General features: G+C 43.5%; 1 protein-coding gene across 1 annotated transcript; it reads right to left on the bottom strand.

Moving 5' to 3' along the window:
• Nucleotides 1–410: 410 nt before the first annotated feature.
• LOC112046474 (GATOR complex protein WDR24) lies at nucleotides 411–12,223 on the bottom strand. The gene is given in 18 exon segments (XM_024083098.2): nucleotides 411–1,184; nucleotides 1,878–1,928; nucleotides 1,931–2,039; nucleotides 2,349–2,451; nucleotides 2,871–3,061; nucleotides 3,131–3,264; nucleotides 3,837–4,001; nucleotides 4,677–4,807; nucleotides 5,298–5,425; nucleotides 6,274–6,493; nucleotides 7,254–7,423; nucleotides 7,807–7,966; nucleotides 8,504–8,592; nucleotides 10,440–10,653; nucleotides 11,023–11,129; nucleotides 11,226–11,341; nucleotides 11,635–11,751; nucleotides 11,845–12,223. Coding segments are annotated over 18 exon segments (2,517 nt in total). The 5' UTR covers nucleotides 11,945–12,223; the 3' UTR covers nucleotides 411–972.
• Between the last annotated feature and the right edge of the window lie 182 nt (nucleotides 12,224–12,405).

Genomic DNA, 12,405 nt, shown 5'->3' with positions numbered 1-12,405 from the left:
AACCCATTCTTGCCTGTTTCATCCCTGCCCTAATGCTCAACGTAATGTACAAAATGTAGCCAATACTCTTGCCACTATTCCACGTGGGCATGATTTGTAGCTATTACAGTAAGTTTTTTATTGTATTCATATCAATATTTTATATGATTTTATTATCTATAAGGTTATCTTTCTGTAATAATAAATGCAATCGATATTGTATTCAAATTAGAAGGCCTTACAAGTGGCCTAGTCAGCAGTGGAGGACCATCGGCTGATATGCTGATTTTTATACCTCTGATTATTTGTAACCTATGTTTTAAACATAATAGAATATTTGCACCAGTATTATAATATTAATTATTATTACTGATCCATTATTATTAAAATGAATTATTATTTTTAAGCGTTAAAAATAAAAAACCTGTAAATAATTGTATACAAATTGTTTTATTTACAATAAATATTGGTTGTGATTCGACAATATAGTTTTTCAGTCATAAATTAGTATAATATTAAAGTTACACTTACATTCATAGAAGTCTATATACATATACATATACATACAAGCGAACACCACTCTCGCTGATCACAAAGTGTCAGAAACTATTAGCTCTATATATTTTGTAATGTACATTTCTAGAATAAATTATAGAGCGTAGAACCGTCCGAAAGACTAGATATTAATGATAACACATATCTTGACCCTATTTAACCCTTAACTATAGTCGTGGGTCAACTTGACCCATGTTGAATTTTTTAACCACGTGTGTAAAAACCTCATGGCCTCCATTTCTAGGTATCTTCGAAAAATACGCCAAAGTATTTCGAGAAGAATGGACATGCTTCACTCTCTACTTCAAAGGTGAGTATTGATTATGCAAGTGTGATTTTTTTTCACCACTACAGATAAGGGTTAAATTCAACTCAATAATATAGCCATCGAATTCTGTCATCTGCGTGAAATTGTAACTTTTTAACGAATGTCATCTGTCATTTCTCAACGCCCCCTGGGGCGGGTGTCAGCGGAGTCGGGTGGAGTCGAGTGATCCAGTCGTGAGGTGCGCGTGACGTCATCAGCCGAGCTGGCACGCGTGTCCGCAGCCCGCGGGGCACAGGTGGTGGCGCTCGGCCCACGCGCGCATGTGGTGCAGGTGCCCGCCGTGCGCGCAGCCCTGGCACCACGCGTACAGCCCGCGCACCGCCTGCGGACAGCGCGAGCTGGTGAGCTAGGCGTCCATACCGCAGCCTCAGTCAGGAAATGGACGTCGATACAAGAAAGCACTCCATTAAACGCACAACAAAATTGCGGTTCAAGTATCTTTAAGGGCGCAGATGACAGTCTCACAAAGCGCATTCGAAATTTTCTTTTATTCCCCGTAGTCCGTGCGAGACATATAATACTGCTAAATTAAAAATATGTTGCTATTAATGTTAAACTCGATTTTTTTTTAACATTCCCGAAATATTCCCGAAGAATATTTTTAACGTATTTTTATTGTATTGATATACATTAAATTATTAAACGACTTCAAAAAAGGTGGTTCTCAATTCTACGCGTATGTTTTTTTTTATTTACTTTTAATTATTATGATATTTTTTTAAATTGTATGTTGATTTTTTTTAATTTCTTTTATTTTTAATGTTTGTTGCCTCATAACTTTGTCATTTATTAATTGATTTAATTTTTTTTTGTTTGTAAAACATTGGTCCATTGGTTTTATTTTATTGAAAATCGATTTAGTAATTTTGTATTAAAACCAAAATAACTTACATACGGACTACGGCGCAGGGACCACGGGGAACAAACGGAAATTTTGACGGTGCGCGCTTGACACACGCTTGCATTTGAACATTCGAACAATGTGTTTGTCTTGAAAAGGCACGTGTCCTCTCACCTGGTGGCAGACGGCGCAGAGGTCGGGCGGCGCGCGCGGGCTGCAGGCGTCGCAGGCGGCGCGCGGGCGCGTGCGGCGGCCGCAGCGTCCGCAGCACGCCGTCACCGTGGTGGACTGCTGCGACAGCGTCCACACGCTGCTGAGCCACGCGCAGCGAATCACCTGCCACCACACTGCGTGTTTACTTACTTTTGCCATATATCTCACCTCAGAATATGTATGAAGAGGCGCTTTGACAACGACAAAAGTACATATTTAAAGCAGCGCTTTGATAAAAACAAGAAAGTATATAACATGAAGACATCTTGGACAACAACATGAAAGCGTACTTAATTTTCTCACTATCACAATTCGACACAACGGGGTTGTGGTTTTCTCCGAGTAGAATCCATGATATTTCAATACTATTCTATCATAACATATTACCTATAATGGACGAGCATATAAAAAGGGTAAATAAAATAAGCTGACCTCAGTGGCCACGTTCCACAGCTTGTGTCGCTGCAGCAGCTCGATGTAGCCCAACAGCCACTGCTCCTGCAGACTCTCGTCGATGTAGGGGAACAGGTCGCTCCTGACACAATCATCGGTACTTATCATCATCAGTCGGTTTACAGCTTTCTTATATGAGATAGGGGATATGGAGACGAGCTGCTTTAATGCGGAACACGATGGACTTGTGGACGATAATCCCAACACCACCCTTAGACAGTAGGTGGCCCTCCAGGTAGTAGAGAATATTGTTGGATACCAAGCATATCATATACTACTTCTTTCGTCGACTGTCAAGGACGTCCTTAACCCTACGCTCATCGGTCACAAGTTCGGGGATCTGCTCGGCGTTTTTCTCTCTGTCACACGATGGAGCCGGCACTCGCACGGTGAATCTATGGAATGCTAAGATATTTCGTCTCGCAACTTGTCCACTACTTGTAATTCGATTGTCATCTGTCTTTCATCGGTTTCACAAAATGAGAGCAGGCCGCAGGTTACCGGTGGTCCTGCAGCACGAGGAACACCACGGCGGCCGTCTGCACGTCGCCCAGGTCGGCGTGGCTGCGCAGCGCGGCGGCCAGCAGCGGCGCCGCGTCCAGCGCCGCCCGCGCGCCGCGCGCCGCGCCCTCGCGCACGCACAGCGCGCCGCCCTCGCCCGCCTCCATGGCTTCCGCGCTTTCTCCTTCCACCTGCGATCGCGGCACATACTTTAGCATACGAAGGGCAGCTCGTCACCGGTGCAGGCGGGAGCCACTCACCGAGCTGCTGCAGTGCTGGCTGCCGGAGCGCCTCAGCGTGGGCGACAGCGGGTGCGAGCCGGAGCCCGAGCCCGACGAGCCGCCCGGGGACGACGCGCCCGCCTGCGGCGCGGCGGTGCGCGCTGCCGACGCGTCTGCACAGACACGACGTCCAAATTATACTTATACTACACAAACTAATCAGACTTGTTCTACTGATTGCTTGTGTAACATATTATGTCGCAGCTTATTCATCGAGTTGAACTGGCTAACTAATTGCACGCCTAGGCGGATCATTAAACCCTGGCACGCATTAAATTCCCAATCGTTAAAAACAATTGCAAATTTTCGTAAGTAAGAGTACGTACGTAAGAGTACGAGTAAGAATTGAGAATTTCTTCAAAGCGATTTTCAACTCTTACTCGTCCGTTATTTATAACTATAACTAGCTGTTTTTTTACTGTTGTTTGACTAATAGTTATAAAATTTAACAGCCACACTATAATAGTACCCCTATTAACTATCATATTCGAAAGTTTACGTAGATAAATAAAAAAGGTAGTGCGTCATACTAAGATAGAAGGGAAATTCTCGCTACTATGGACACTGTCACCTACTTACGGAAAATTAGACAGTAATCAATCTTGATAGTAATCAATAAAGTCAAGTATGCAGCAATAGTCATAGTCCCGGACTGTATGAGCGGCAGCTTTAGGTAGTTGCTCACCGGCCCCCTCCAGCTCGTGGTCGAGCGCGAGCGCGTGCGGCGCGGCGAGCGGCGCCAGCGGCGCGGGCGGCGCGCGCAGCGGGAAGGCCTCGTCGGGCAGCGTCCAGTCCGCCGCCTCCACGTCCACGTAGTGCGCCGACGCGGCCGACACCCAGCCGCCCTTGTCTGCCGACGACCGACAGTACATACACCCAGTGCCGAATTAAGGTAACGTGATGCCCTAAGCAACTTTACCCTGTGGCCCCCCTATCCGTATAAGTCAATTAACTTCCGTGTGATCGTTTTCTTTTCTCAATCGTCTCTGGTGTCCCCGACGAGATGCCCTAAGTAATTGCTTAAATAGCTTATGGGCTAATCCAGGACTGCATGTACCACAAGCTAGTAACGGGGAAATGATGAGAAAACCACTGCATACATTGTAGTGAGTCTCGGATACTACTCATATATCTTCATTATCTTTTTTCACAATTAACTTAAAACTAAAGTTAAAATGGAGGTAAACACTCGAAAATCATAAGAATCCCATAGGAGCGTATGTATTTATGTACAAGATTATGTACGTTTGATTCTCGTGGAACAGACGAGCACACTGTGAGTGTGCACATATAAATACTTCTTGCTTTAGTCTGCCACACCAATCACCATAGATCGATCTGATACTGCATGGTGTTTGGTACTTTTCTTATTTCAGGATTTTTAGTTTGGTCTCGACATGCTAAGTGGCCGAGGCCGAATGAAGATGTTGAAATGAGCTTAAAAAAACGAGACATACATTAAATACACACACACGAAATCAAGTGAATCCCCAGGTTCGTATTTGTATGTATGATGGTCACTCACCGTCGTCGCGCTTGGCGAACTTGGCGGGCGGGATGTATATGCTGTGCGTGGGCAGCCCCAGCACGCCGCTGTTCTTGTGGAAGCGGTTCTCCCACTCCTCCACCTCCTCCATCGGCTCCTCCTCCACGGCGCTGACCACATACAATTGTTTTTAATTTAAGGTGAATATGACATGAACGACTGATACGTCTATAAGACTTAAACAAAAATTTCTACAGATAGACAAGACCTTGGATACTTTTCGTCACGTAATTAAAACCAGGGTAGTTCAGAGTGTAATAAAAGGAAAAAGTTTGTATCAAAGTCCTACATTTTGAAGTTTGGTAGAAATATTTTAAGCTCTCCATAATGCGAATAATAATCGCCATCGGCACGGCTGAAGATTTTAGGTGACAAATCAAATATATATATATATATACTTCGACAGAGGCATCCGCCATATTGACCATTTGACTCACTGCAGACTTAAGTACGCTGCGGCATGGCAAGGCATACTTTCTGATTGTGTGCGCTTGCGAGTAAGGACGCCTAAGAATACTTTTCTTAGTCGATACCGATAATTTAATGAGCGTCGAGCATCAAAGAGCTTTGGTTAGAAAGTCGATGCTCACGAGCACTCACCTGTAAGGCGGCAGCGGCGGCGCGGGGTCGGCGCGGGGCGGCGGTGCGCGCGGCGGCGGCGGCGCGGGCGCGCTGCGCACGGCGCGGGCGCTGTACACGCTGCGGACCACCTCCCACACGTGGCTCACCTGCGACAGCTCATGCTACATACTACTACTACTGCTACTGCTACTACTACTACTACTACTGCTACTACTATTACTACTGCGTGTTCCGTGTCCACTCCAGCCAATTAATGGAATTCGAAAAAAATAGCTTCGAAATTTAATTAATTAAAATTAGTGACAGAAGGGCTAGCTCATTTTTTGCGCAAAGGATCAGCCTGGTTGTCCAGCGCGGAAATGCAGCCAGTATTCTTGTCACCATTCCACGTGGGCATGATTTGTATAGTTATTAGGGTAAGTTAGCTTAAGTTCCATATTGTATTCATTAAAATTGTAGAGATCGATCATTTTAAACAAGACAATGTTGTGTTTCTAGTCGGCTCCACTCAGCAGAACCGGTGGTAGAGGCTCTAATAAATAGTCGAACTAAACAAATGGAAAGTATTTGTAAATAAAGACTACCTGCTTTAAATGATTTATAACTGAATTCGAATGATTTTTCGTCGATTAAAAAGGAGTAGTCAGGGATCTCTAGAACATTTTGTACACCTGATTACTAACAAGTAAATTTTTTCGTGAGTAGCTTCATCTCGATGAGAGATCGACTTTTTTATTTACGAAAATTCTTGATTCTGGTAGTTAACTGAGTTACCAGGAAATAAAAATTTTAGAGCGTCGGAACGAGATAATGTACCACGCAAACGCTTCGAAAACTAAAAAAATAAATGGGAATGACAGATCTTCATCACGTGACCTGTCGGTAGAAAATGTCATTCCCATACATTTTTCTAGTTTTCATTTTCTGGTCCTGCGGGATAATAAAAAGAACACAAATAGCCGCAGACGAAGTAGCGGCTATCAGCTAGTCTCACCATGTACCGCTGCTGGTCGCGCGCGACCTTGGCGTTGTGCTCGGCGAGCACGTGCGGCGGCTGCCCCCGGATGCGGTACAGCCTCGCGCACGCCAGCACGGCGCCGGCGGGCGAGGCGGGCGTGTGCCGCGCCAGCGCCGACGCCGCGCCGCCCGAGAACGCCTGCTCCAGCGCCGCCTGCGCCGCCGCGCTCAGTGACCCCGCCGTGGGCTGCTTGCGGCTGCGGGCAACACGCGGGCTCAGGACGAGTAATCTTCGTTCAGTGCAATCGTTTAATGTATTTGCTGTTAATTTTTATCCAAAATATTTAACTTTGGAATCAGAATTCAAAAAAATGTTACACGAACCACATGCAATTGCATTGTACTTTTTTACTACAACAATAACGTGCGCGATACCTTCGCTACTATTTATACACATATCAACAGGGCTACTGCGGTTTATTTATTAGACAATCTGGATCCAAAGCTTCATTTAGGTACATGTGCATTCTTGCCTTCTAAAAGTAATCTCGCATATTCTCGGTATCTACTTCACGCGATATATTGTTTTTCAACCGATTTCAAAAGTGTAAGTTTTTTTTAATTGTTGTTGTTCGTGTTGCTACTATATTAGGAACAGGGGTAAAACAACGCGAGTTCGATCAGGCGCACCAGCAACACTCACCCCAGGCCCGGCACGTGCCGCTCGGCGGGCTGCGGCGTGTGCGGCGGCAGCGGGCACTCGGGCACGGCGTGCGCCAGCTCGCCGCGCGCCGACACGCACACGCTCTGCGGGTTGGCCCACAGCGCCGGGTGCGATCGGGCGCACCAGCAACACTCACCCCAGGCCCGGCACGTGCCGCTCGGCGGGCTGCGGCGTGTGCGGCGGCAGCGGGCACTCGGGCACGGCGTGCGCCAGCTCGCCGCGCGCCGACACGCACACGCTCTGCGGGTTGGCCCACAGCGCCGGGTGCGATCGGGCGCACCAGCAACACTCACCCCAGGCCCGGCACGTGCCGCTCGGCGGGCTGCGGCGTGTGCGGCGGCAGCGGGCACTCGGGCACGGCGTGCGCCAGCTCGCCGCGCGCCGACACGCACACGCTCTGCGGGTTGGCCCACAGCACCGGGTGCGCCGCCTCGTTGAACTTGTGCCGGTACAGGCTGCAGTCCTGACATTCAACACTGGCTTCAAAACCCGAGCAAAGCATCTGTTACTGCTCTAATATCGCAAGTGTTATAATATCTACCAGTACTGTAGAAAACTTTTGATTTATAGAATTGAGCTCTCGAATTCAACAGTTGCGTGAAGCAATTGTAAGCACGACAAAACTAACTCGGCGCTCGGTACATTCTGACACATCGAACCAACAACAACAGAATCACAGCTCCACACTATATTGATACAAACAGTCTGACTCGTGTAGAAGTTTCTCCATTAGATGCAACATTGTTGCGACACAGTTCCGATCGTAAATATTATCTTTACGACGTGCTAATTGTTCAGTACGAGTCGCACACGTGTGCGCAGGTCGCCGCCCGCAGAGGCGCTCACCCGGCTGGTGGACAGGAAGGTGTGCGGCGACGCCTGCCACGCGATGGCGGTGGTGACGTCGCGGTGCTCGGCGAAGGTGGCGAGCGGCACGTGCGGCCGCCGCACGTCCCACACGTGCACGGCGCAGTCCAGCACCAGCGCGCACGACGCCACCTGGAACCTGCCAATTACACACACGCACATATTTAAATACAGTGCATGATACTTTAGCATAATGTTTTAGATTATTGCAATGGTGTGAAGTCGGAATTTTCTAAACGCACCTCAGTGCGTTGGGATTAATGGGAGCTTGGAAATATTAACAAACTTATAACTTAATATTATGTATTTTTAAATATGTACCTAGGTATAACTGTAATTACTCTTACATTAGTTAAAGTTAATCTTACATTGAAGCATAACCGGTGCAATGTAAGATTAACTTTGTATTCTGGTGTTATTAGGGTACTAGGTTACAATGTGTTTAAAACCAAAGGACTTTAACAGAAATCAACGCACTTTCTCTAGAGAACAGTTTCAAAGTGTAGAGTGAAAATGAAACCTAACAGTAATATAGAGTGTTTAAATGAATTTGTGCTAAAAATAAATGCTTTTGTGTTCTTATGCATATGCCATGTTAACATGTATATCTGCCACAATATCCGCAGATTGCCCGTACAACTACTGAAACTGTGTCGACCATCAGTACAGCCATTACCTCTTCTGCGGGCGCCACTTCACGTGGCCGACGGACGCTATCGTGTAAATGGTGTGCTCTAAGTTGGGTCTCGCGTGGATGTCCCACACCTGGAACAGATACGAATAGATGAATCCTTGTAAGTAATTCATTTTTGCTGCATCATTGGTCCTGTGGTTCGCCTGTCTTCGGATTACGAGGTTCTAGGTTTAAGTCCTGGGCCTGTAGCCATTGTGGGACGTCGATTTCTCTTTCTACAATAGCAAACGCTTGATAGTTAAAAATGTATGGGAATGATATTCGTTATAGACAGGTCACGTGGTCTAGTATTTCTATAATCTTTATAACAAACGCATGACTAAAAACACGTGAGAGGATTACCTATTACAAAATTTCAGCCTTCGCTACTGGTACCTACTCTAGGACTCATTAAAAAATCATTATTGGTATTCATAATTTGCCATTAGGTATCATTTGTAGGAAAATTGTCTACCCTAGTTGCAAATGCCACTGCAATCAGGAAGATAAAGCAACAAACGGTCATGTATCCCTGGGATGGTATGGCCAGCCACACATGGTCAAAATAATGTCGAAACTATACCCATAACCATATTATTTCGATATTTTTGTCCTGAGCGCGCTGCAGAGCGAAGCTATAAACGCATTCCCTCTGCACGTGTGCCGCCGGCGACGTTATCTGCCGACCCACTTAGCGCCCGCAATAGAACGCAATCTATTGATGTGACCTACACGTGCCGTTGCTACTTTGTGTGCGGCATGCGTTGCAGTGTGGGAGGAATATCGTTTAATAGTACAGTAATAATAAAATATTATCAAACGACCGATAAGTACATTAAGTTAGCTAACTTTATTGCTTACCTATCTACAATTAATGTTACCAATATAGCTCATCAAACAACAAGAATCATTTTAATCTTTGTTTATTTACCTTTTGGTAATTTTTTTTTTCATTATCGGCCTAATTTAACGGCCCACTACAGGCTCCAGGCCCCCCTTCTTACAATAGATAGCCAGCCAAATCTAGACCTTATGATTCTTAACTGAATGAGCTCCGAAATGTAATGGAAATTGTTGCAAAAATAATGTTTTTTTTTGTTAGATCCTATTAAACATATCTAGTTATATTAAAATTTTTATACAGGTAGCTATAATAGTTTTAAGTTATTGATTATAATTTATGCATCTGTGCAAAACAAGTCATTATCTGTCACGGAAGGTGATGATTAGGTAATTATTGTATTATTGTCGTTTGGTTGCTAGCTGTTGTTGCTTTCATATCATAAGAGCAAGGTCAATGATACTGAATATCAACATTGAAAAGATTAGGTACCAATCCAATTTAATTGACCACAAAATATTTTTAAGTTTACCTACTAGGTATCCTTTTATACCAAATGATTACCTTCTGATTAAGAGTTACATATGAGCATATGCATAATTATGATGGACTATAAATATAAGACTGAGTTCCCAACTATGGGCCTCATAAGAAGTCTAATGGAATGAGCTATGCATGGCGGAATCTTTGTATGATTGAATCAGGAGATCCACAGAAGTACCAGTTTCTGATATAGCTCAACAAGTCGCTAAGCTGATGTGGAAGCCTCTAGCAGCTCAATGATTATAATGAGGCAAACTATTAGTAATAAAATATTTGGTGAATATGCTTGTCTGGAAAATAGTTCCACACATATTTCTGACATAACACACATTGGTGGAATTAAATGCACTTGAAGATCAGGTTGACTGGCTGAGCAGCACAGAACAACAACTCTCATTATATACAGGTAAACAGATGTTGTTCTGTTATCATCATAATTTTCCACTTAACATCAAATGGGCTATGTATTAGTTTTGTCAATTATTATTACTGTAAATAAAACCTTCTCATACAGGCTCATATATTACAAAGAATCTTATTGCTACAGTACAGTACCTTAATAGTCTTATCCCTGGAAGCCGTGGCCAGCCAGGGCACGTCGGGGTGCCAGTCGCAGGCGAACACAGGCCCCGAGTGCGCCGTGAACTGGTGCAGTGCGCGCTCGTGGCGCCGCGCGTCCCACAGCTGAACAGTGCCATTCTCCGACACGGCTGCGAACACGTGCGCCTGGTGCGGGCTGAACTGCACGTCGCGGATCGACTCCGTGTTGCTGGACACACACATTACTGCATTAGCACGCGAACAGGCCCAGACTGGCCATGAACTGGTGCTATACATCCCAAAGTCAGCACATCCAGTAGTCTTACACTAACACTAATGTCTGTGAATGCATAAATAAAACACTTAATTCATGAGACAGTGTTTTAGTTTTGTAGCTAGTTAAACTGAACTGTTACATTTTTATCGGCCTACCCACAACTTACTATGCTTTATTTTATAGATTTTTTTTTTATTTTTTTTATACAAAGTATAAAAGTGTCTGTCATTATAGACCACTCTACTTGCTTTAAAGGGAGTAAACTCCCAGTAATATTTTAAAGTACATCAAAATAAACCTAATCTTCAAAACTGACATCACCTGATAAAAGTTCTTGCAACTTCTTTCATACGAAGATCAAAGCATTTCATCATCCCATCCTGAGACCCAGAGATGAGCAGCGCTGGCTCAGTCAAGTGGAAACTGACCTAGTCAAACAAAATATACATATTAAAGATATTTTTAATTCTCAATTCAATAGAGGTTTTCACTGCAAAAATTTCAAAACAATTGTTATTGGTTACCTTATTAACAGTTCTCTTGTGATCGGAGAACACATGCTCCTGCTTGGAGCGTCCCGAGCGGCCGAGGTTCCACACCACCACTGCCCCATTGGTGGCTGCTGTAGCTAGTGTGTTTTCTATAACAATTGAATATTTATTAAAGAAATAAATTTTTAATTTTGAAAAGTAAATATAATGACTTTCTAAATAAAAAAATTAATCAGACAGACTTACCTTTACTATTTTGGATGTATGAAGTTTATACTCAAATTCCAGAGACCAAATTAGATTGACTGACTTTTATGTTCAATCAACTTTACAAACACCTAATAATGTCTTGGTTCCAGTCAAGTTCAGTCAGTATTTATTAAATAATATTTTATAAAACAAAATTCACGATCAAGTATTTGAAAGTGAAATAAATCCTTACCTTCAATGGTACTCCAAGCAACATCAATCGACGAAAAGTTTAAATTCAAATTTTTTCCCACTCGCAAGTTGCAAACCTCCGAGAATTCATCATCACCGATCGAGAACACTTTGAATACTGCCAAAAAATGTTTTATATAATTTTAGTAAGCAATATAATTAAAATAACAATTTGAATGTAAAATAAATAATACTTCTATTTATTACCTACCATTTCTGCCGGCGATCACAACTTGTGAGCAGTCCTTATTCAAAGCCAAAGCATTTGCAGGTCCTTCCTGGGACACGCAGATAGTGTTGGACGGTATCATTTTATTCAATTTTTATTTATTACTCTTTTAAACGATTATTTATATTCGGGTTGCATTGTTTCCGCGTCTGTTCATTGTAACGTCGAGTGGTAGCAAATTCCAACTTCCAACAAGCAAGATTGATAATACAATAATTATCTAATTGTGCTATAAATTATTATATTAACATTTATTTACAACTTGCAGTGCATTAAAGACGATCCACACATTACAAATTTACAATCACAAATCACAATAATATTTTTGATGTGACACTTGACTGCTTGACAGTGACACATCTGTTTTGATTTGACAGCTCATGGCTGTAAAACTGTCAAAGATAAATACGTTAAGTTGTACGTAATCGAATTCAACATTGGAGAGGAATTATTACTTAATAATAGTTTAAGTCACTGACCTAATAAAGTATAACAAACGTAAAACTAATGTAGTATCATAATTATACATCGGTATTTTTAAAG

Source organism: Bicyclus anynana, chromosome 14 (genome assembly GCF_947172395.1).
Source record: "Bicyclus anynana chromosome 14, ilBicAnyn1.1, whole genome shotgun sequence".
In the NCBI taxonomy this organism is placed as follows: Eukaryota; Metazoa; Arthropoda; class Insecta; order Lepidoptera; family Nymphalidae; genus Bicyclus; species Bicyclus anynana.
Note: the sequence above shows the minus strand (reverse complement) of the source record. Positions and strands in the feature narration are given on the sequence as shown.